The sequence below is a fragment of the Tachysurus fulvidraco genome, chromosome 14 (assembly GCF_022655615.1).
Source record: "Tachysurus fulvidraco isolate hzauxx_2018 chromosome 14, HZAU_PFXX_2.0, whole genome shotgun sequence".
In the NCBI taxonomy this organism is placed as follows: domain Eukaryota; kingdom Metazoa; phylum Chordata; class Actinopteri; order Siluriformes; family Bagridae; genus Tachysurus; species Tachysurus fulvidraco.
This window is the reverse complement of record NC_062531.1, coordinates 6,056,598-6,080,808: the sequence shown is the minus strand read 5'-3', so window position 1 is coordinate 6,080,808 and position 24,211 is coordinate 6,056,598. Positions and strand designations below refer to the sequence as shown.

At 41.3% G+C, this 24,211-nt stretch overlaps 1 protein-coding gene across 4 annotated transcripts in view; it reads right to left on the bottom strand.

Annotated features, from left to right (window-relative positions):
• Nucleotides 1-24,211, bottom strand: part of dab2ipa (DAB2 interacting protein a) — a 119,218-nt gene that overhangs the window by 43,403 nt on the left and 51,604 nt on the right. For 2 of the 4 annotated variants that reach the window (XM_047799982.1, XM_047799981.1), the window contains exon 3: nucleotides 20,580-20,698. In XM_047799982.1, the coding sequence (XP_047655938.1) occupies nucleotides 20,580-20,698 (119 nt within the window). Of the gene's footprint in view, nucleotides 1-7,171; nucleotides 7,194-20,579; nucleotides 20,699-20,811; nucleotides 20,941-24,211 lie in introns of those variants that run through there. The other 2 variants (XM_027133165.2, XM_047799983.1) reach the window with 2 other exon arrangements.

Sequence of the window (24,211 nt, the reverse complement as noted above, 5' to 3'; positions counted from 1 at the left end):
AAAGGAAGAAATCTGTCCATATATTGAGAGCCACAAAACTACACATTTCAATGCTTAAAGCATTCAAAGCAGCTTCAATTAAACAAATGTCTGCTTCTTGTTCTTCGGGGCTTGGACATCAAGTTAATTTTTTTTTCTCGTCATACGCTGCCGACATATGGCCCGATGATCCGCTTACACAGAGCGAGAAAGGTAAGCAACATGCTAGAGCCGAACGTAGAGATTCACGCTCATTGCACAACCGATTCACGTCCGATCCGTGTGGAATATTTCAGATGCTGTTCGTTTCTGAAGGCTTTCCAGAGCTGAATTCATTAAGGAGCTGAATAATGCAGAGGTATGCCTAATAATCCCAGGGATGGATGTGCTGTGTGGGTGAGGAATTTCCATATTAGCCCATTTTGCCTCTTTTGCAAAGTTCATTCTTTTATATAACGTACAGGAAAGAAGTGAACATGTGATTCGCTCTACGCTAACGAATTAACAGTGTGCTCTTCCATCATGTGGTAACCGGAGCAGGAAGGCCGGGAAAAGATTCATACCGACACTCTACCCTGAAGCGAGTCTGTGATCCATTTTCCGGCCTCATTCTCAAACCCTGGCTGTGTATACAGTATGTGTAGGTATGTGTGTGTAAGACTAATTAATTCTCATTAACGTAATGGCTCTCAACGATCAAGAGATACAGATTAAGCTGGTAAGATTGAGTCACAAAAACAAGTTTCACTTAGAAACATTAGTACAGCAACCAGCCAATCACGTGGCATCAGAACAATACAGAAAACTGTGACTAAGGTCAAAAGCACAATTTAATGTTCACATCTAACATCAAAATTTGGGGAAACAATTATCTTAGGGGCTGCTAGGGGAATTCCAGGAATGACTGGTCTCTTGTGATTTTCCACAAACAACAGACTTTTAAAAAGAAAACAAAAATATTTGTTCATTCATTTTCTACCGCTTATCCGAACTACCTCAGGCGTCATCGGGCATCAATGCAGGATACACCCTGGACGGAGTGAAAACCCATCGCAGGGCACACACACTCTCATTCACTCACACACTATGGACAATTATCCAGAGATGCCAATCAACCTACCATGCAAGTCTTTGGACCGGGGGAGGAAACCGGAGTACCCGGAGGAAACCCCCGAGGCACGGGGAGAACATGCAAACGTCACACACACAAGGCGGAGGTGGGAATCGAACCCTGACCCTGGAGGTGTGAGGCGAACATGCTGACCACTAAGCCACCGTGCCCCCCAAAACAAAAACATTCAGTGAGGAAATGAAATAAGTGAAGTGCTGTGTTGATGACTAAGGTTAGACAACGACCAGACCAGTTCAAGCTGACAGGAAAGCTATGCTAACTCAAATAACCACTGTTTGTAACTGTGCTGATCAGAAAAGCATCTCAGAGCATAAACTAGAGACAGATGCACTACAACAAAGGACGACATGACATTTCACTTCTGTCCTGGAAGAACTGCAATCTGAGGCTGGACAATAGCTCGATTTTCATACTGGTCAAAATCATGTACAGTAAGTGCAAACTTTCTCAAATAAAACCCATATTACTTCCATCCAAGTCCACACATATCATCTAACACGCCTTTCTCAAAGCTAATCATCGACTGCGTTTCACTCAGAGAGCTTCGGCCCTTAGCTGTCGGGATGACCTGCTACAGTTAAGCTACTCTTCCTGTTCCTTTTCTTCCATTAGAGGCAATTACACACTTGCGAACAGAACACACATGGCACCCTGAGCAGTGCAGCCACCCCCCCCCCCCCCTTCTTGACGCCTTCTGCCTCGCAGGCTGCATTAATAAGACTCACTGCACTGACCCATTTCTCCAGACATCTAAGGCCATACCATTACCGAAGGAGGAACACTAGAGGTTAAAAACGACACCACCACAGGTTTCATTTCCAGAGTAGCACCGAAGTGGACGGGAGCAGAAAATGTCAGCTTCTATTATCCTGTTCCACTTCTGAGAAAGATGAAGAACAAAATTCGCATGATTACATAAAGAACTCGATCGAAAAACCATATAGGAAACGTTTACTGTCTGTAAGCCGTTTTTTTTTCCAATATAGGATAAATCCAAAGATTTAACAGTACAGTAAATACATACTGAAGGGCAAAAAATCCTATCGCATGTGATCGATCTCTCTCTTTCTTTCTCAATTTCTTTCTCTCTCTCATACACTATCTTGCATAGATATGAATACATTATATAGAACAAACATAAGCATGTCTGTTTTTTTGGGGTTTTTTTTGCATAAAAGATTCATAAGGCAATACTAGAAGAACGCATCAGCACTAGGACCCTGAGAGATGCGACGGAATTGAGATGTTTTTACTTTCCCGTGGGAATGAACGAGATGTCAGAAAGATACAGTACAATAACAGCATGCTTAGTAACTGCTTGGTCACACAGGTACAAACACAAATAATAACTGTACGAGCAAACGGTTCTACACAGACATGACAAGTTGGGCGAATTGAAGACTCTATCGATGTAGCTGAGATGGAGGAACTGTCAGAGGCGGTAGGGATGAACATACGTTCCTTCTGGTTTATATCACACCCCAACATCTGACATTGAGACTGAGATTTGGAGCATTAAAATACAGAGAATTGCAAATACAGACAGTGTCGTTGGATTACAATAGTCTAATACCGAGCTAGACTTTAACATACCAAGTCCAATTCTTGCTGCAAAGGGTTATGTGGTGTGTGGACAGGGGCTTCATTCAAATTAAGCAGAAGCAAAATCTGAGTCTTCTGAATGCCAAGGTGGAATCAGGTGTGGATCCTGTTTAATTAGAATTAAAACCTGCACCAACACTGGGCCTGTAGGTTGATAAGTCTGGACACCCATGATTTAGAGCAGCGGTCTCCAATCTTATCCGCAAAGGGCCGGTGAGGGTGCAGGTTTTCATTGAAACCAAGCAGAAGCCACACCTGATTCCACCTGTTTAATCAGCTGATCTTGGCTTTTAGTAGACTCTGGTGTGGCTTCTGCTGGGTTGGAATGAAAACCTGGACCATACCGGCCCTTTGGAAGATAAGATTGGAAACCCCTGATTTAGAGCATCACGTCAACCATCATGCCACGCGTTATGAGATCTGCGACAAAAGCGGGGACCTCAGCGGAAATGCACATGGACCCACGTTAAAGCTCTTTGTAGACATTACGTATTCCCAAAAATCAAATCCTGACGTTGTCAGGCATAAACGCTACCTGCTGCGCTTCCATGCTGCCCAACACTGGAATGAGCAGGATTACATTTGTTACGTCGCTTTGTTACCATGGCAACTCTACAGTAGGTAGGTAAAGTAGGTCTCTGTTGAGCCTGGAAAATGACAGCTCTGTCAGAAGCGGAGCCATTCAGTCAGCAATTTCATCTCTATAGGATGCAAGTGGTTTACACAGATTACTTTAAACCATTAAATCACACTGTGTACTCAAACTGATCTAAAAAGAAAACAATGCGATCGTGTTTTCTTTCTTTCTGAATAAACTTTGTTTGCTAACTATGTATGCGGTTGCCAGGTTTTTCATTTTTATCACATGTATTTGATTTGTAACACTTAGTTGTTACAGAATATTTAAACAACAATAACAACAACAACAACAAGCTTATTTCTCCTAAAGGTACCTCAGAAATAAATCTACACACCACATGACTAGAGTATAGATCTTTCATAAATCAGCCACAGCTAGTAAGGCTATTGATCGTAGGATGGCTGGAGGTGAGACGAGGAAAAAAAAATAAAGACAGTCGGACAGCAACTTGTTATTTAGAGAACATGCTAAATTATATATTATAAGCTGATTGAGTGTAAAATACTGTAAGAAGACGTAAAAATACATAAGATCGCTATGAGGGTTGTGTTATAAATCGGAGGCACCGGGGTCAGTACAGTGCACGACAGCATGAGCGTGGAAACAATAGGTTGTGGAAAATATTAGCGCAATAGCCTAAAAGGATCTGAAATGATGAGCGCAAATCTAAAAGGTCAAGATCTCATTAGCGATGGTTATGTAATGATTTCTGCTCGTGTGGTGATTCCACATCTGCGCTGCCTTTTAGCCCTTGGAACACAAAGGCTTTTTCAAATTGAATCAAAGAGCACGTGCTTTTAATCGTTCAAAAATATTATTTAATTTCCGAGGTTTTTTGCTGAACAATGATTACCAGAAAATTTTCTGTTGTTTTTGCTTTGACTGAATGTTCTAGCAGATACAAAACTGTATTTAAATAGCATCCTGATAGCTAATAGCAGTCTGGATGTCATGATGTTTTGGTTTTATACTTATACGTTATCTGTTCAATCAGAATTACTGATTACTGTTTATATTTTTATAAAAATATAACTATATATATAAAAGTAACTAAAGAAAGATAAAACGAAAAGTCAAGGTAATTTTCTTCTCATGATTTTAAGAAAAGTCTGATTGTGTCAAATGATTTAATAATTATTTATAAAAAAAATTTAGCTGTCCGCAACGCTTAGTCGCGCCTGACACTTATCAGCCAATCAAAAAAAAGTGGCAACACAATAGCCAATCAGAAAATAGAACTATCTGGGTAAGATTTAACGCAACAACCAATGAAAAAAAAACATTCATTAGCGAGGTGGTCCATTTGAACAAAACCTCAAAACGAAAGAATCATGACCCTAAAATGGCTGGGATGTGAATGTGGACATGTCACGCTTGCCTGTCTTCAAAACTTGAGAGCCCTGGTTAAATGCAGAGAACCAATTCTGAGTATGGGTCACCATACTTAGCTGTATGTCACGTCACGTCACGTCTTATAACCTCTTAAAATAACTTCCATTCTTTTGGGAAGGCTTTCTACTACAGTAGATATTAGGATGTGGCTGTTGGTTTGTGTTCGTTCAGCTACAAGAGCATTAGTAGATGACGCACTGATGTCACGTAAGAAGGTCTAGGGATGAGGTTGCCTAGTGGTTAAGGTGTTAGAAGGTTGTGAGTTTAAATCCCAGATCCATCAAGCTACCACTGTTGGGCCCCTGAGCAAGACCCTTAACCCTTTGGTTGTATAAAATAAGTTGCTCCGGATAGATGTCTGCTAAATGTTGTTAATTTAGGTGTGTAGATTTCTTTGTGATTAGGTGCAGGACACTTGAGTTTTCCACACCAACCCTGACAAACCATGTCTTCCTGGGCTTCGGTTTGTGTATGGGCTCATTGTCATGCTAGAATAGTTTTTGGTCTCTTAGATATTTTAAGGAAATTGTAATGCTACAGCTAACAAAGCTGTTCATTTACATTTACAGCATTTAGCAGACACCCTTATCCAGAGCGACTTACATTTTTATCTAGTTTTAATACAACTGAGCAATTGAGGGTTAAGGGCCTTGCTCAGGGGCCCAGCAGTGGCAGCTTGGTGGACATAGGAATCGACCTCACAACCTTACGATTGGTAGCCCAACACCTTAACCACTAGGCTACCACATCCCATAATGCGATAATGTTCAATGCGATTGTGGGCTTAAACTTTGTGGCAACAGATTGACGAAGGCTCAAAAATAGGTTTGATGATCAAACTTTCAACCATATAGTCTGCTGTATTTAATGGAAAACATAAAAACCACCATAGATCAGATGAGTATTAGCTGTAAAATGCTTAGTCAGTATATTGATTCATTTGCCCAGAGAGAGATAGGCTATTTGTATAAACAATCTCAATAGCGGGACTTGGTACAGTATTATAGGATAGTGAGAGCAGATAAATGACATTGTGGAAATGTCTTATATCTTATTACAAAAACAAGTTACATTGCTTATGCATAACTTGTTTATGCCGATGTTTACACGCTATCTGGCGTTAAGATAGGAAGACAAAAATATTCATGACTGGACTGCATTTGGCAAGTTAAAACCGATTTACACTTAAAATGAGCCCGAGACAAAAAGATCTGCTTTAAATCAAAACTCAGCAACATTAGTATTCCTTTGGGCCATCGTCAGCTCATCCATCCGAAATAGCAGCAAAGAATGTTAAGGAACCTGCTGGATTATCTAGATTCAGGGGCAATTTGTCTGACTCATGCTACCAGAAATAGAATCGACTGACGTAAAATGTTGCGAAAAAGTTAGGAGTCATGATAGAAAGTGGTGGAGAGTTCCACAGCAGATGTCAGGGACTTTTGAAAGGTTTTCGGCTGGCTAGTGGTGGTGGTGGTGGAGGTGGTGATGGTGTGTGTGTGTGTGTGTGTGTTTGTGTGTATTTGGGGAGGTGTTACTCTCACACAGCCCACAAAAACAACCTGATGTATGCTGGAACGCTGAAAGCTGACATTACAATGCAGTCTGATGCCCTTTCCCTGACAAGAGGGACGCTAGCATTCTCAGGACTCGCGCTCTATTTTTCCACAGACTTCTGCTCAATTCCAAAACTATGGACTGAATCGGGCTGCACAAGGTCACGCTTGAATGAGCCATTATGAAGCCTAACCAGCCTTCTAGTCTTATCAGAACTGTACAAAGCTGATGGGGTTTTTTGAATGCAAATCCCAAAGGCACCTATTCCACTTCAATAGGAACTTCGTCACCACGGGCTGATCTGAAAGGTCCGTAAATAAGCCGTCCTGTCAGAGCAACAGATGGGAAAAGTATGGGCTACTGAAGAGAGTTATTGGCTGTAAAAAGGATGCAAAGCAAATGCAATACTTTTGAGCTCTGGCTCTAACAGATCTCATCCTCTCTGTGTTAGAGCTGTCACTGCCCCTCTTTCACAATGGATTAAGACCACAGGCAGGCCAAACAATCCGCTGACTTTGCTCACAACAATACAAACTTGCAAGGGTATCAGGATACAATGAAACACTCCCTATAACTCCCTCCTTTTATTGCGCCGTGAGGAGATTCAATTATCACCACCACCACCTATCTGATTCAATAATGAAGCACCTTCTCTAAAATATTCAACAGCAGCGATTGTCAGGGAGACAAAATTGGAATTCGGGATGGCGCTCCACCTGAATGTGTCTTAACAGGAAGGTGAGGATGTCCTTTGGCTCGGACTTACATCAAACAGGCCTCGAAGACGAGACCACAAATCACAAATCACCTTCTTATAGCCTGTGATATAACTGGCGTAAACACCAGCATGTCTCAACAAATTTAATTACTCTTCATAATCCCGGGGACGGTTTATAATCCACCATGGCCAGCCGACAAATGAAGACCAGATGCACGGTTGTCAATAATAAGAGGCGTCGGGGTCGGAATGTGACAACATGACTGTGGAAACAATGGGCTGTGGAAAATATTAGCGCAATAGAGCGCCTGAGAGAATCAGAATTAATTGGAAGGATAAGCAGAACAATGAAAGGTCAACAATGTGGTCTCATTAGCAATGGTTTCGCAATGTGTTACTCTGGTGTGGGTGTCACTGATATGTTAATTCGTTAATGTCCGCCTTTCAAATGATCGATCCTATCGATCAACCCCGGCTTGAAGAAAAAGCCGAGATCAGACAAGATAATTGCTTTGAGAAAACCGCTGCTACTATATATATATATATATAAATCGTATTAAAGTTTTTTAATTTCCCTCTGAATTGTCACTGAGCTGAGAAATACAGGTACGAATACATTTATTAGCTTGGCTCGTTGAAAAAAATTGGCAAAATTCTCCAAGGTTGAGCCAGGGGTTACTTATAATAATAATAATAATAATAATAATAATAATAATAATAATAATAATAATAATAATAATAATAATAATCACCTTATTTAGAGGTAGATTTTTTTTCTTTTACTTTTGCATATTGGTTTTGTCTAGACAGTTGCAATAAAAAACAAAACAAAACAAAAAAAAACAGTCATATACAGCTGTCATATAAGCCTGGAAGAATACTGATCACTGAATGACAATTTTTTCATGAATTTCTTCAGTTAAAATAGAAAATAACTAAATAAGCGAAATATCGCTCAAATGCAACCTATCAAAAAATCCCTATACTGAGAAGACAATTAGTATGTTCCAAGCCGTAGGTTTTCCAAAGCACACGATAAGAATAGCATCGACTAAAGGAAACCCAAAGTGCAGCATAGGCAGATATCACTCGTGTGATCGACCTCACACCACTTGCAGAAGATAGAGTTGGTATTAAACGGCAGGATGAGTATAGTAAGCAGGATGGTTATATAACAGCTTTACACTGGACTTTATTTTGCTCGATTTCGTCAGTGGTTCTATATTCAGGCAGGTTCCTGATTCTGAAAACTCTGTCATCTGTGCACGCTAATTAAAAAAAAGCCTTCTACTGTCAGCCAGATCTCGATTCAACTGAAAGATAAACAGTAGTGCAGCAGATGGTTGGCTAAATAACGAGCAGCTCACACAATAGTTATAGTATATCGATCGCTTGTGGATGTTGTGTTTGTCAGTCAAGCAGTTCAACCCGACATGTGACTCTGATTTCAAAAGGATGTAAATGAATGGAAATACACAATCATGTCTCATGACATGATTAGGGTTGTCTCATGACATCATTAGGGTTGGATCCGGTTAGGGTTTGAACCTATGGATATATCCAGTTGCGTAGTGCTGGATGGGTTTTTTTTCCTGCAAATGCTAAGTGCACAAGCTTCTTCAATGTCAACGTGGAGGTGGAGCAGCTGGGGAGGGTGGGGGAGGGGTTTGGCGCGATGACATTTTTCGACGCCCATCATTTTGCTCCATCGCACAATGAATTAATCATTGTATTTAGCTAAAACACTGAGAAATGTGTCACCCGGTCTACGGGTATTGTTTTGTCAGGCTTGCTGTAAAATTGCTGTTATTAAAATGCAGAAGGGAAACATTTCAGGAGAAGATTTTCGGTCATGTGCGTTATACTGAATAACAGGTGGAAATGGGAAGCATGGCTGTCAAAGATACAGCACTGTAAAAGAAAGAGAGACAGACAGACAGACAGACAGATAGATAGATAGATAGATAGACAGATAGATAGATAGATAGATAGATAGATAGATAGATAGATAGATAGATAGATAGACAGATAGACAGATAGATAGATAGACAGATATGGAGCGAGGACACACATGCTTGCTGTAGGGTTTCTTTAGGAGGAACAGATTTAATGAGGCCGAGCCACCGTAGGCAGAGAGCCACAGTTTTTATCATCGCCCAGTGAACATCACTCATTCAGCCTTCCAGTCCACACATACACACATATACATGGACTTCCTGTCCATAAAAGCTTCTCGCAGATTTCCAGAACAGATAAATTTAAAAGAAAACAGCATCTAAAAAGTAACTGAAGTAAATCTGTAACACTCTCAGACCCAGACCCAGTATCTCCGGTAATCAAGTTCTTGCTGAGTATAACGCATGAATGTAAGATCTGGCAATAAATGCCAGCTCATGCTGTTTATTATGAACTGACACAGACTTATATGGCAATAAACAATCAACTAACAGTCTCTCATTTGCTTTACAGTTTCACACATACACACACCTACACACTTCACACTGGAACGAAATAAGCCACACATCCAGAAAAGCCAAACGAAGCAATAACGACAACAACCAAGACAGGCCTCCGAGGTGTTTGTGAGGATTATAGAGGGAACGGTGTGTGGCCCTGGGCGAGCGTGTCTCTTGGTATTAGCGAGACCACGTGTTTCACTGGCCTCCATGACTCTCGGGTCTGTAATTAATTGGGCCACAGAGCAGCATCGGGAGACGGTGACCTGGAAACCTCGCTGTGTCCGTCTGGGCCTTTTGTTCCTCGGCGGTGAAACCGAAAACCTATTTCTGTACGGTTTTTAAACTTTGTTGTGGGTGTGACTTTTAATGTGGGCCAACTGAGAAAAGGTGGCATGTATTTAGGATGGACGACTGGCATGTATTTAGGAGGTGCAATGAAAACCGGAAAAATTAAGAGTTTTAGAAAAAATTATTAGACTATTGAAAATTCGGCGGGGGGCACGGTGGCTTAGTGGTTAGCACGTTCGCCCCACACCTCCAGGGTTGGGGGTTCGACTCCCACCTCCGCCTTGTGTTGTGTGGAGTTTGCATGTTCTCCCCGTGCCTCAGGGGTTTCCTCCGGGTACTCCGGTTTCCTCCCCCTGTCCAAAGACATGCATGGTAGGTTGATTGGCATCTCTGGAAAATTGTCCGTAGTGTGTGATTGTGTGAGGGAATGAGAGTGTGTGTGCCCTGCGATGGGTTGGCACTCAGTCCAAGGTGTATCCTGCCTTGATGCCCAAGGGCGCCCGAGATAGGCACAGGCTCCCCGTGACTCGAGTAGTTTGGATAAGCGGTAGAAAATGACTGACTGACTGACTGAATGAATGAATGAATGATAATTCGGCAAAAATGTAATTCACACATCATACAGGATCGAACGTAGGACCCCGGAGCTGTGATGTGCCAACTGTTTCTTGAAAATATAAACTGTATATTTATAGTGATCTGGGAAACTGTGTGGATGTTAGTGTGGTTGAGCTGAAAAAAGCCCAAAATATGAGAAAACAAGTTTTGCAGAAAATTAAATTTTTCTGACACTCATCTTTAGGAAACTCGAATTATATGTCATGGGAATATTTTTTATTTACTGTTTTAACTTTGCTTCAAAAATTCAATTTGCCCAAAAACGGGTAAAAAATGTCACGTTTTAATGAAGTTCCAGTAAGTTCTGTATCAAAACGCTCTTATCCTAAGCTTCATAAATTCAGTCTGAAATCAAATAGCAGCTGTGAAATTGTCCACATTTCCTCTGAGCTGCATTCGGAATATCTTTTAATACAATTTTCTCTAAATGCACTTTTGCAGGTACTGTAATCATGTTACTAGCTTGGTGGTTGAGTCGCATGCGAAAGAGCAACGATTTTGGAAATTCTGTAGTAGAAGAAACTGTTGTAGAAAACGTCACCGTCACCATTTGAAGGGTTTTCCCATTCCACCACACATACCTTCTCATTTGACGACAGGAAGTTATATTTCAAATGTGGCTAACTCTTTGAGAACGCTCGCACTGACATCGCATGTGTGTGATTTCCTCAGATATCCAGAGCAGGTTGTTGGCTCTAAAAAGCAAAGGAATGCGTTCCAGACCATGAAAAGATTGTTTCTCTGATGATGATTGATGAGCAAAAGACTTCTGTGACAGGAAGTCTGGTAAATGGTCTTTAGACATGAAGCATCTAATCAACGTCAACTGATTACTTTAGAGGCTTCTTTACTTTAGAGGTAGCATCAGGTCTTGTAGCATGTTCCTGGTATGCAGTGGTTATTATCAAAAGTGATCCAAGGAAGGAAAACCGATTAAAGACACTTCTCCGATTTTTGAGAAATGCTTCAGAAAACTGAGTCGGACCAAATAGTAAACAAAAATCAAAACAAAAATCAAAACAAACGTGTAGCCAATGAGCAGAAAGGGGCGGGGCTTGTCAATATGTGGTGGAGAGAGTGTTCAGTGTGTGACATTAGCAGAAAGCAGATTTTAACATTGACATGGAGGATAAAAACAAAGAAAGAAAGCGAAGAAAGGCTTGCGATAAGGCAAGAAGTAGGACGTGTTAATATAGGATCAGCTTTCCAGCGCTGGAGAGAACTGAAGGAGCAGGAAGTTGGCCACATATTCACAGGTTGGAGTTTCCCGAGGCAATAACTCCTGAGCTAAACGCTGTTACTACACAAATAACACCTCTTTTCTATCGTAGTAATGTAGAGAGGCAGCTACAACCGCGTTTTGTGTAGTAACAGCGTTTAGCTCAGGAGTTATTGACTCGGGAAACTCCAATCTGTGAATATGTGGCCGACTTTACTTAAGACGCCGAAGTCGCATTTTCATTCTCGATAGGTGAGTAACGTTGGTTTTGCTTGTGTGTCATTTTTGCTTGTTTGTTTATCTGAAATCGTATTGTTCTTCCCTTCAGCTATGATAAAGATACATTTCTTTCCATTAATCGCCTGGGTTACGTATGTGTGTGTGGGCGGAGCTATCGATACAGGGGTGGGACCCATTTGGGTTAGGGGCGTGTTTGTTTTGGTGATTTTATATGTCAGCATTGCCTTTCAAAAATCAGAGACCCTGCCTTTAACTTGTTTTTCTTTAACATCATGTAGATGGCCTTGTGTGTGATGCTAACCTGAGGAAGACGGAGCACCAGGATAAACTGTGGTGCTCTAGACAAAGTTCTACTGTGAATCCTTGGTTCCTGGTTTCATGTAGATGTTACTACCATCCTAGTACCTACCTACCGTACCACCTCCGTAAACAATGCTGCAGACCAAGTACACCTCTTGATGGCAACAGTCTCCCCTAATGCCTCAATTTATCTCTGCTATTTGGCACTAGCCTTTATCCAGAGCGACTTCCATTTATACAACTGAGCAGTTGAGAGTTAAAGGTCTTGCTTAAGGCTCCAGCAGTGGCAGCTTGGCAGTGTAAGGATTTGAACTCACAACTTTCAGATCCATGGGATCCAACTTAAAACCCGCATAGTTACCCGATCTTACTGCCCAATCTGATCGAGCATCTGTGAGTTGTGGTATAAACACATCATAACCATTAGCTTCAACATCATCACTGATTCATCAGCAAACTAAGGATTTAGGGGCAGTGGTGGCTCAACTGGTTAAGACTCTGGGTTGTTGATTGGAGGATTGGGGTTCAAGGCCCAGCACAACCAAGCTGCCACTGCTGGGCCCTTGAGCAAGGCCCTCAACCCTCCCTGCTCCAGGGGCACTGTATCATAGCTGCCCCTGCACTCTGACCCCAAAACCCTCCTCAGTTGGGGTATGTGAAGGAAAGAATTCCACTATGCTGTAATGTATATGTGGCGATAACAAAGGCTTCTATGCATATATAAATGAATGAATAAAAATCAAATAAAAATCCCAAACTCCACAGTGCTGCGTTCTGTGTCTCGCAGGGACAAGTCTGAGCACCAGTGGGCGATATATCACGCTTTGGCTTATAGAAAAGTAAAACTCTCAGATCATACATGCCACCCGACTGGGGAATGAGATTTCCAGAAATAGCTCTCCGCATCTCGAATCCAAATCTCCACAGGTCCCTCATCTAAAACCTGCAGCTCAGGGGCGGACAGCTGGATCACCGCTGTTAGGATACGGAGAGAAAATCAATAGCTCAAGCTTAATATTCCATTCAGAGCCTGACAAGCATTCATACCTCCTGAGGCTAAGTGTATATTTTTACTTTTAAGACCCTAGTTATAATGTTTTTCTAAAGGCAGCGTCAGTCAGCTCTTTTCACTCGTCCTAGCAAAAATCAGTCGAGCAGCAAACGGCTTCTCAGACGCTAAAAGGTCCACGGCCGTTCGTCCTCAGCTGTGCAGGAAGTCCACCTGCTCGCCTGAGCGTCGTGTTTATACAGACATTATCATTTTAACAATAAAATCAAAGCAAATCGTCCTTTTATATGATTGCTTATAGGAAGGTTGTTTAAATACGACGCAAAAAGCTTAAAGAGCGAAATGCTTTTTTTCTCTCCCACTCTTATGTGACGGAGCGCTGAAAAGCGTACTGTGGAAGACGAATGCGTGCAAAAACAAACCATTTCATTCATAAATTATTTAGAAACATACCCAGTTCAATTAAATGGATTTTCTTACTTTAAATTGGATGTTGTATGAAATGTGGCTTTCTGCACTCTCGGTGAGGTGGAAATTATTTATCTGTGAAAACATCGTGTTTTGTGTGTATAAAGATTTTATACGATAAGGCAAGACGTAGGACGTGTTAATATAGGATCAGCTTTCCAGCGCTGGAGAGAACTGAAGGAGCAGGAAGTTGGCCACATATTCACAGATTTGAGTTTCCCGAGGCAATAACTCCTGAGCTAAACGCTGTTACTACACAAATAACACCTCTTTTCTATCATAGTAATGTAGAGAGGCAGCTACAACCGCGTTTTGTGTAGTAACAGCGTTTAGCTCAGGAGTTATTGACTTGGGAAACTCCAATCTGTGAATATGCGGCCGACTTTAATTAAGACACCGAAGTCGCATTTTCCTTCTCGATAGGTGAGTAACGTTGGTTTTGCTTGTGTGTCATTTTTGCTTGTTTGTTTATCTGCAATCGTATTGTTCTTCCCTTCAGCTATGGTAAAGATACATTTCTTTCCATTAATCGCCTGGGTTACGTATTTGTGTGTGGGCGGAGCTATTAATACAGGGGTGGGACCCATCTGGGTTAGGGGCGTGTTTGTTTTGGTGATTTTATATGTCAACATTGGCTTTCAAAAATCGGAGACCCCACCTTTAACTTGTTTTTCTTTAACATCATGTAGATGGCCTTGTGTGTGTTGCTAACCTGAGGAAGACGGAGCACCAGGATAAACTGTGGTTAGAAGGCAATAAGCAGTGTTATGCTCTGGACAAAGTTCTGCTGGGAATCCTTGGTTCCTGGTTTCATGTAGATGTTACTTTGATGATAGGTACCATCCTAGTACCTACCTACTGTTATGAAGATTATATCATATAATATGAAGATTTTAGCATTTGGATCGGTAAGGATGTTAAAATTTCAGACAGCTGCTCTGGAAACTTCGGGACAATTTTCGTAGATTATGTCGGAAATGGTTTGTCGGGTCATTTTGTGTCCCCCGTTGCTCCCATTTAAAACAGTTCAGCTCAAGTCCCGCCATTTTTAATGTCATGATTGTTTCGTTTTGAGGTTTTGTTCAAATCGAAACAAACCATCGAAAATACCCTCGCTAATGAATGTTTTTTTTTTCATTGGTTGTTGTGTTAAATCTTACCCAGATAGTGCTATTTTCTGATTGGCTATTGTGTAGCCTCTTTGTTTTGATTGGCTGATAAGTGTCAGGCTCGACTGAGCGGTGCGGACTGATACATTTTGGGTGCTGCGGCTTATTAAATATATGACAGATAGTCAAAAGTTAGTTTTTCTAATAGTAATAGTTTTTCTGCGTGAGAAATACGATGTGTGGCGGGAGAGTGTGACAAAAGACCGAATTGAGTGACTGTCACTCTCAATGCGTGACACTTGACAGACCTGTAAATGATCTCAAATATAATTTTCTAAATTAAAAGCATAGAGAAATTTGTGCAACAATAGTCGCACACCACCAAGGGTTCAAGAGTGAGGACATGATGTGTGAAAGCGTTAAGCCGGCTCATGTATCAGTCAGTTAATGGTGTCAAACATAAAGGTGGTGTCATGTCTCTGCCCCGAAAAGGGACACGTGTCAGTATATCACACACACACACACACACACACACACACACACACACACACACACACACACACACACACACCTGAACACGGCTCAGTCCAAACACAGCATGTTAGCTAGAAATATGTGGCAACACACACATACACACACACACACACACACACACACACACACACACACACACACATACACACACAGCCTTGACATGTCCTACAGACTACACTGTGTGTGCTTGAAAGAGAGAAACAGCAATACAATGTCTGGTAACACCACATATATCACATATCACATATCAATAGTACAAATCTGCCAACAGACACACAACAAACACACACATGCTGTCCAGTTGTAATGAGGGACGAAATCTCAGGACACGTTAGCATTCTCTCCTCCATGCAGCCAAACTGAGACCTCTGTTCTCTCTCGGTTCCCCTGAAAGCTGACACACTTCCTCCATGACAGTGACAAGCCTCCTGTCATTACTATTCATATAAAAACAGATGAGATCTAACAAATCTTTATAAGAGACGCATCTCTCAGCATCTCCCACTGCGTCTCTGCCGAGCGTTCGGTGTTTGAAATGAAAAGGCAAGAGCGCGTGTCTCTGTCACTCACTCAACCCCCGACCCACACACACACACACATCACACACACACACACACAGAGCAGAGCATAAAAGAATGACTATCTAAATATCTAGCACTAAACAAAAGTTATACTCCAGGACTTATTAACACTTATTAACACACACACACACACACACACACACACACACACACACACACACACTGGGCGCTCATTCCAGTCTACATGAAAACATTTCAATCAGCATTTCAGTGTCCTGTCCAGTTGGATTAAGAGAAGATATTTGCACCGATCAGGAAATGATGGATAATCTATTGATGATCACTATTTCTACATAACTTTGTACTTGAAGCTCATTCGACGGAGTTAGATTTATACGGTTAGCATAAAGCATCATCTCACACACACACACTCACACACATCCACACACACTTTATGTACTGTAGTGTTGATCCTACACAGGGTCACTGGGAACCTGGAGTCTCTCAACAGGGACACCGTGGACAAGGTGCCAACCCACCACAGGGCACAATCACACTCGCAGCCATTCACACACATAGTACAGATCATTTTTTCAGATGTTTTAAGATTGTGAGAGGAAATTACAGTATTCCCTCGGTCACCTCGCGGTTGACCTTTTCACTGATGGTCATCATCTTCCTCTTCCTCTTGGGCTCACTAGAGGCATCTTTCGCAGGGGCACGGCGCTTAGGAGGCATCGTAAGGGCTTAACGAAAAGTTAATTTCAAACACAATACGCGAGACACAATTGACAGCGTGAACGAGAGTGGCGAGATACAACAAGGGAAGAAGCTGGGAGAGGATGCGATGATGCGCAGCCAATCAGCTCAGATCTCGCGCCAGGAACCAATCATGTGCCTTGTCTGAGTGCCCGTGGGTATGTACAAAGCCTCTGAGAGGGTTTCTCTCTTTGTCTGGCATCCTGGGAAACCGTTTTTATTCGTATTTTTCGATGAATATTTTTTAAAAATCAGCGATGCACTGAGGCCGGGAAACTTGAACGGCGAAACTTGAACCGCGAAGTGGCGAGGGATTACCGTATAATATCCTAAGGAAATCCCTAACGCATAAAGAGAACATGCAAACTCCACGAACAGGGTGGAGGTGAGAATCAAACCTACTAAGCCACTGTGACAAGCAATAAGATGACACGAGAGACAACAAAATGAATTAAGAGTCGTATCAGTCTTGATTGTGTACCATATGTCTGGAATGTAAATATTGTATGAAACTTTTCTGTGCAAAAGATTACCCTTAACTCCACATCCACATTTACAGAGAATGCAAAAAACAAAACTATCATAATTCTAGTAGACTTCACTCTGGAAAAACATCCGCGGTAGACTTTCGGACCATCTGCACAGTGCACGTAGCCGGACATGACGTGTGAGGTGGAATAGTGAATTACGCGACGCTGTTGCACTGAACAAATGTGAGCGTCTTCAGGCGTTCAGATCAGCTGTGTGTTTGTTGATCTGATTCCAAACCCTACTGCACAGTAGACTAGTGATTACTTAATGCTCCACTGCACTGCACTCGACTACACCTTTGAAACCGGATCTTCACGTTGATCTTCACGCTTTTACAAGCTCCTCGTATGAATCTGATACACCGCAAGTTGTGTAGCATTTATTTTAAAGTTCAAGTCTAAAGCTCATTGCGTCAATCATAATCATAATGATTAACAACACTGACAAAAGGAAGTATTATGGGAATATATCTAGGAATTTTTTACTCAGTGAAACGTTTTTTTCCCCCTCAGTTTTCTAAACCTTACGGTTCTAGACATTTATAGAGTATAAAAGAAGCCTTTATTAGTCACATATACATTACAGCAAAGTGAGATACTTTCTTTGCGTCTCTGAATTTTGAAGGTTGGGGTCAGAGCACAGGGTCAAACAGGATACAGCACCACTGGAGCAGTGAGGGTTAAGGGCCATGCTCAAGGGCCCAACAGTGGCAGCTTGTGTGCTGGAACCCCAAACTTCATATCAACAACCCAGAGCCTTAACCACTTGAGCCACCACTGCCCCTAGATCTCACAGCACTTGGTATTCCCAGACGGTCTCCTATCCATGTACTAACCATACTGTACCTGGCCCTGCTTAGCTTCCAAGATCAGGCATTCTCAGGGTGGTAAGGCTATAAGGAACGCTGACTGCTCAAAATTGCCCCTAGTTGTGAATGGGTGTGTGAATATGTGTCCGATGATAGACTGATATCTCATCCAGGGTGTATAAAAAGCTTACTGGAGATGAATGACTGTATGAATGAGTATATGTTTTCTAGATATATAGATGGTATATGAGGCTCAAGTGGTTAAGGCTCTGGGTTGTTGACCGGAGGATCGGGGTTCAAGCCCCAGTACTGCCAGGCTGAAAACTGTTTGGCCTTTGAGCAAGGCCCTCAACCCTCCCTGCTCCAGGGGTGCTGTTTCATAGCTGCCCCTACACTCTGACCCCAACCTCCTTGGTTGGGGTATGTGAAGAAAAGAATTCCGTTGTGCTGTAATGTATATGTGACGATAATAAAGGCTTCTTCTAGGCTAGATGTTTTGGAGAATCTTTTTTTTTATATAGTTGATTTTAAGCATATCTACATTGTTAATTATGAACATGTCAGGCTTTGGTCTAACTGGGAAAAGTACATAAATGAAACCATTATTTCACACAGAATTGGATCATTTTGTTACCCCGGTGCCCCAGATTTCTACTCTGTGCTTTTTTTTTAAGCTTCCTGAGAACTGACAAAATGATGTTTTTATATTTTCTCTATAATATTTCATCATAATATGATCCTTATCGATTCTAATGTAACTAGGTCACGTGCCTCCGAATAAGGAGGCACGTGACCTGCTGCACGACACTCATCGGACGAGGAACATGACCTCGCTGATGGACAAACCGTTTTCAATGTGGATTAATCAGACCGTATACAAATAACAGACGAATAATCTTTCCTGAATTTTTTTCAGAAACACTAACAGAAAACGTGGAACTCTCCTGCTTTGTACACGCAGTTATATTATATTCATATTAAATTTAATCCTATTAATAATACATAGGTAGTGGCTTGTAATTTCCAATCTCTGACTAATACGACGTCAAAGAAAGGAGGCAACCTTAGATTGCTTTACATATTACGTATTTTATTGACATGAAGTTACTTTAGATGGGTTATCATACAGAGATAATAGTTTGTTACATTTAGAACGCAGACTAGTTTGTGATTTTGTTGATGTAAATACATATCACTTGTTTTAGTGTAGAGGTTAAAAAACAAAGTCATTCTGTATTCCGAGTTCCCACTTTAAGCCAAAGTTTAGCCAAATACAGCATTAGCATGAAGCATTAATTCATTCATTTATTGTATTGTATTTGTTTATGTTTACTTTGTGTTATTGCACTTTCACACTCCCAAGCTGACCAAACGTTATGACGCTAGTTTAGTTTACAAAGTCATTAGTGACGCTGAATGTAGTGACACCATCCCGGAGGAGAGAGGGTTAAGGGCCTTACTCAAGAGCCCGACAGCGGCAGCCTTAAGCGTTGACCCACCTCTTCTCCTAGCTGACTCGAGACAGCATTTAGAGATGTGGTTTCTCAACAGTTACGGTGCTGTTTTACTGATCAGAAGGTCAGGGGTTTAAGCCCCAGCACCACCGTATTGCCCTTGACCCTGTGCTCTGACCCCAACTTCATAACAAGCTTGGATATACAGAGATAAGAATTTCACTGTGCTGACAAAGGCGTACACCCTAAGCCACTTAGACACCTTTAAATACTTTATTAAACATCATTGTAATATTCTTCCTTAGTTACTTTTGAATAGGTTTCCGGATCAGCGACGTGGTCAATAACGTCGAATCCGTTCTACCTACAGTATTAAAAAACACATCATGACTATAATGTCAGAAATATCCAGGTTTTATATCCAATCCAGCGTCTTATGGGCTACGGCGCATGCTACGGAACCTGTACGATGAGAAATCCAGCGTGTGGCAACTCTGCTCCAAAGCTCTTCTGTACAGTTGAGAAGGAATAGATATATTTCACAGGCTATCTCACACAAATTAGACTGCAGCTGGACCATTCATCCTCAGAGCAATCCAATTCCCTTCTCTCTCTCTTTCTCTCTCTCTCTCTCTCTCTCTCTCTCTCTCTCTCTCTCTCTCTCTCTCTCTCACACACACACACACACGCAGAGCTCAATTCATCTACAAGAGATGACTCAAAGGGTTTATTACTATAATAAGTCCTTCTAAAGATTGCTAACAGCAGTCTAAAAGATGCTCAATGTTTTGGGCCTAATGTGGAGGATTATATCGACACGGCACAGGAAAAAAAAACAAAAAAAACGACGAGCCGCAACAAGCGGAAGAAACTTTTTAATAAACGTGAATTAACCCAATGTCAGTTTTTTATTACTAACATTTTTTTGAATAACAGGAACAGAAGTACTTCAAAGGTAGCTCGATCATTTGAATTTTTAATGACATGCTCTTCCAGGGCAATTCAACGTGTCAGGATTTGTGAATGATTCGGGGGAAAAAATCCATATTAAATTACATGAGACAGAGAGATGCATGAACATCTGGCGGTGATGCTTAATTGCGCCGTCCTAACAAAATGCTGACTTCTTTATGCAGCTATTAAATACAGCGCAGCGCTGAATGAATGCACACAAGCCAGCATTCAAAAGAGAGAAATGTGTGTGTGTGTGTGTGTGTGTGTGTGTGAGTGTGTGTGTGTTACCTGTCATTGTCGGCGTTCTTGAAGGCCGGGAGGATGTTCCTGATGCTGCTGTTGCGGTCGAGCTTGGGTTGGCTCTTGGTGCGTTTGATGGAGCCTTTCAACCTTCGGCTCAGAAAACCCTGGACAGGAAGTGGTAGAGAAACGCAAACACTCAGCTCATGTGTTCTTCAACAAAAAATGAACAAAACCACACACACACACACACACACACACACACACACAATACACTGACAACCACATCTGTGAATAAATCTTCTTTCTCCTCCCTCTCTTTCCTCTATCGAAATCTTTCCTCTCATCCGTGGCGTCTGGAAGAGAGGTGGGTTACCGTGCAGACTGAGCTACACACACACACACACACACACACACACACACACACACACACACACACACATCTGCTCAGGCTGCTGATGTGAGACGCCCCTCAAAGTCGGTGTTACCATGGAAACTGTGGGTTGGCATGGAAGGACAGAGATGTGGAGGGAAAAAAAATAATAAAAAATACCGGTGCACTGGTTGGCAAAAAGAGAAGTGAAGTGCAGATTCACAAATGCAGACGGGATTAAATACAGATATATATTTATATACACACATGAACCACCAAAATGTCTTTCGACATGAATTTAAAGGAGAACCGGCCAGAAACGGAGCTGCACGTTATATTAAGGACACGGGACCAGAGATACAATTAGTGACTGAGATAATTACTGGGTGTGTCTATAGAATCAGAGGAAATGAATAAATAATTAGCTTTAACAAACCCTCTAAATGAGTGTCGTTACACAATCACTGCTTTGTGAGCAAACAGAGACAAACAAAGACGTTACGAAGACAGAAAAGGATTCGGTTCTAGGCAGGAATGTTGTAGGTAATTCAATAATTCTTCCACATAACCACACAAAGTACTGCTTTTAGAAGTAATAGTAGAAGAAATAGAAGAAGAAATAGTGACATTGTGGACACTCTCACTCTCTCACTCATTTTCTACCGCTTATCCGAACTAGCTCGGGTCACGGGGAGCCTCTGCCTATCTCAGGCATGGATACACCCTTGACGGAGTGCCAACCCATCGCAGGACACACACACACTCTCATTCACTCACACACTCACACACTACGGACAATATTCCAGAGATGCCAATCAACCTACCATGCATGTCTTAGGACCGGGGGAGGAAACCGGAGTACCCGGAGGAAACCCCTGAGGCACGGGGAGAACATGCAAACTCCACACACACAAGGCAGAGGCGGGAATCGAACCCCCAAACCTTGAGGTGTGAGGGCGAACGTGCTAACCACTAAACCACCGTGCCCCCGCATTGTGGGCACATTAAACAGATATTTTTATAGTTTGTCAATTATATATATATGTTCATGTTTAAGGTGCATTATGGGAAAATGGCGTCCTATCTTCCTGTTAATATGCCGGAAGTCATAGCGCTGAAAAGTGGATCGCTCGCTTTATTCGTCGTTACGCTAACTCTACTGTAACTCAAACTGTTTCAGTGGGACTGTTGTATTTCTGTTAGGACTGTTAAGAACACAGAGAGACAACATAATGTGGTAAAAATAGATAAAATACAAATGGGGCATTCTCATCCAGTGAAATTAGTGGATTGTTGTAAAAAAATAAAAACCATATAATTTGCTAATAAATCAGTTATTATTGATTTGATTGATATTAACAGCTTTGTCACAGATGGGGGTTAATGTGGCTTAGTGCACATTTACGTCACACCTCTGGGGTTGGGCAATTTGGACATTATACTAGACTTCTATTTAAATGTGTTTGTATTTATCCCTAATGAACAAGCCTGAGGTGACTGAAGTGACTGTCGTGAGGATAAACTCCCTTAGATGGAGGAGGAAGAAACCCTGAGAGGAACCGGACTCAAAAGGGAACCTCATCATCATTTGGGATGGATGGATGGATGGATGGATGGATGGATGGATGAATGGATGGATGGATGGATGGATGGATGGATGGAAGGATGGATGGATGAATGGATGGATGGATTGATTGATGGAAGGATGGATGGATAGATGGATGGATGGATGGATGGATGGATGGATAAAAGGATGAATGGATGGATTGATTGATGGAAGGATGGATGGATAAATGGATGTATGGATAGATGAATGTATTGGAATGGATGGATGGATGGATGGATGGAAGGATGGATGGATGGATGGATGAATGGATGGATGGATTGATTGATGGAAGGATGGATGGATAGATGTATGGATGGATGGATGGATGGATGGATGGATGGATGGATGGATGGAAGGATGAATGGATGGATGGATGGATGGATGGATGGATGGATGGATTGATTGATGGAAGGATGGATGGATGGATAAATGGATGGATGAATGGATGGATGGATGGATGGATGGATGGATGGATGGATGGATGGATGGATGGATAGATATTTGTCACAGAAACTTCAGATTTCAGGCTTTTTATTCTTCACTCCTCACTGTAGAACTCTTTACTCCTGTCACAGACATATAGTTTAACATTGTCTGAGAACACAGCAGCTTTCAGACTGTCTGACTTGTAGGTCTGTAACCACAATCAATCCCAGAATGCTCCTCTGTTCAGTTACAGCCTACAGATTAGTGATCTAATGACTGCTTCTGATAGATAAAATAAATAAATAAATACATAAATACTATTTGTTTTTAATTATAACTAATCGATATTTATTTATCTATCTAACTATTTATTTATTATTTATTTAATAGAATTATTAATTAAATTAATTTTAATATTACATTTTTCATTTTCATTTTAAGAAGTAATTAAACATTTCCTCATACAGTCGATTTATCTACTCTTATTACTTTTTCGAAGTTGAATTTTAATTAAGGAGTTCAGGTTTTTCATCTTGATGTGTTTTTGTTAAGGAAACGTCCCAAAAACTGGTCATTTTTGTTTCGTATTCCATCTGATTAATATGGACAAATGTTTAACCTGCAACACTTTTGTAAATTGAGGAATTTACTGCTTGACTGATGCGTGATTTTTGTACCACGATCCTTTAGTATGTGTGTTTGTTTAATTACAAACCAAACATGTAATAGATTTTACTGTTACTTTACTCCATGCTTTTGATACTTAGTGTACTTCTTTGTGTGTTTGTTATAAGTTTGTTTGTACCATAAATCTCTTCCATTACACGAATACTACATTAATATGTTTGAGGTTATACGATTTACTCATGTTTATTCTAGAAGTGTAGCACGACTAGACGTGTGTTAGCCTATCTAGCCTAAATATTTTACCGCTTTACTGAGAAAAATATACAAACTTGAGAAGATTCAAAGGTTATCAGCAAAAAAGCACAAAAAATAAGCCACAGCAAAATCATTTTTCCCCACAAAAAGCTCCACAACCCGAAGAAACGGATTATTTCGTTATGGGATTTGTACGTTTTTTAACGATATTAGTGAAATATTTCAGTGAAAGTTTGTCATATTAATAGAATTTTGTTAATGCTATACTATTTAAGTGATGTCCTGTTTCCTCCCAGATCATATAATACCATACCATCACGTCTGGGAAGGTTTAATGACAGCTTCTGGAGATCCGGGGGTTTGACGAATATGAACTCTTAATCACCTGAAATT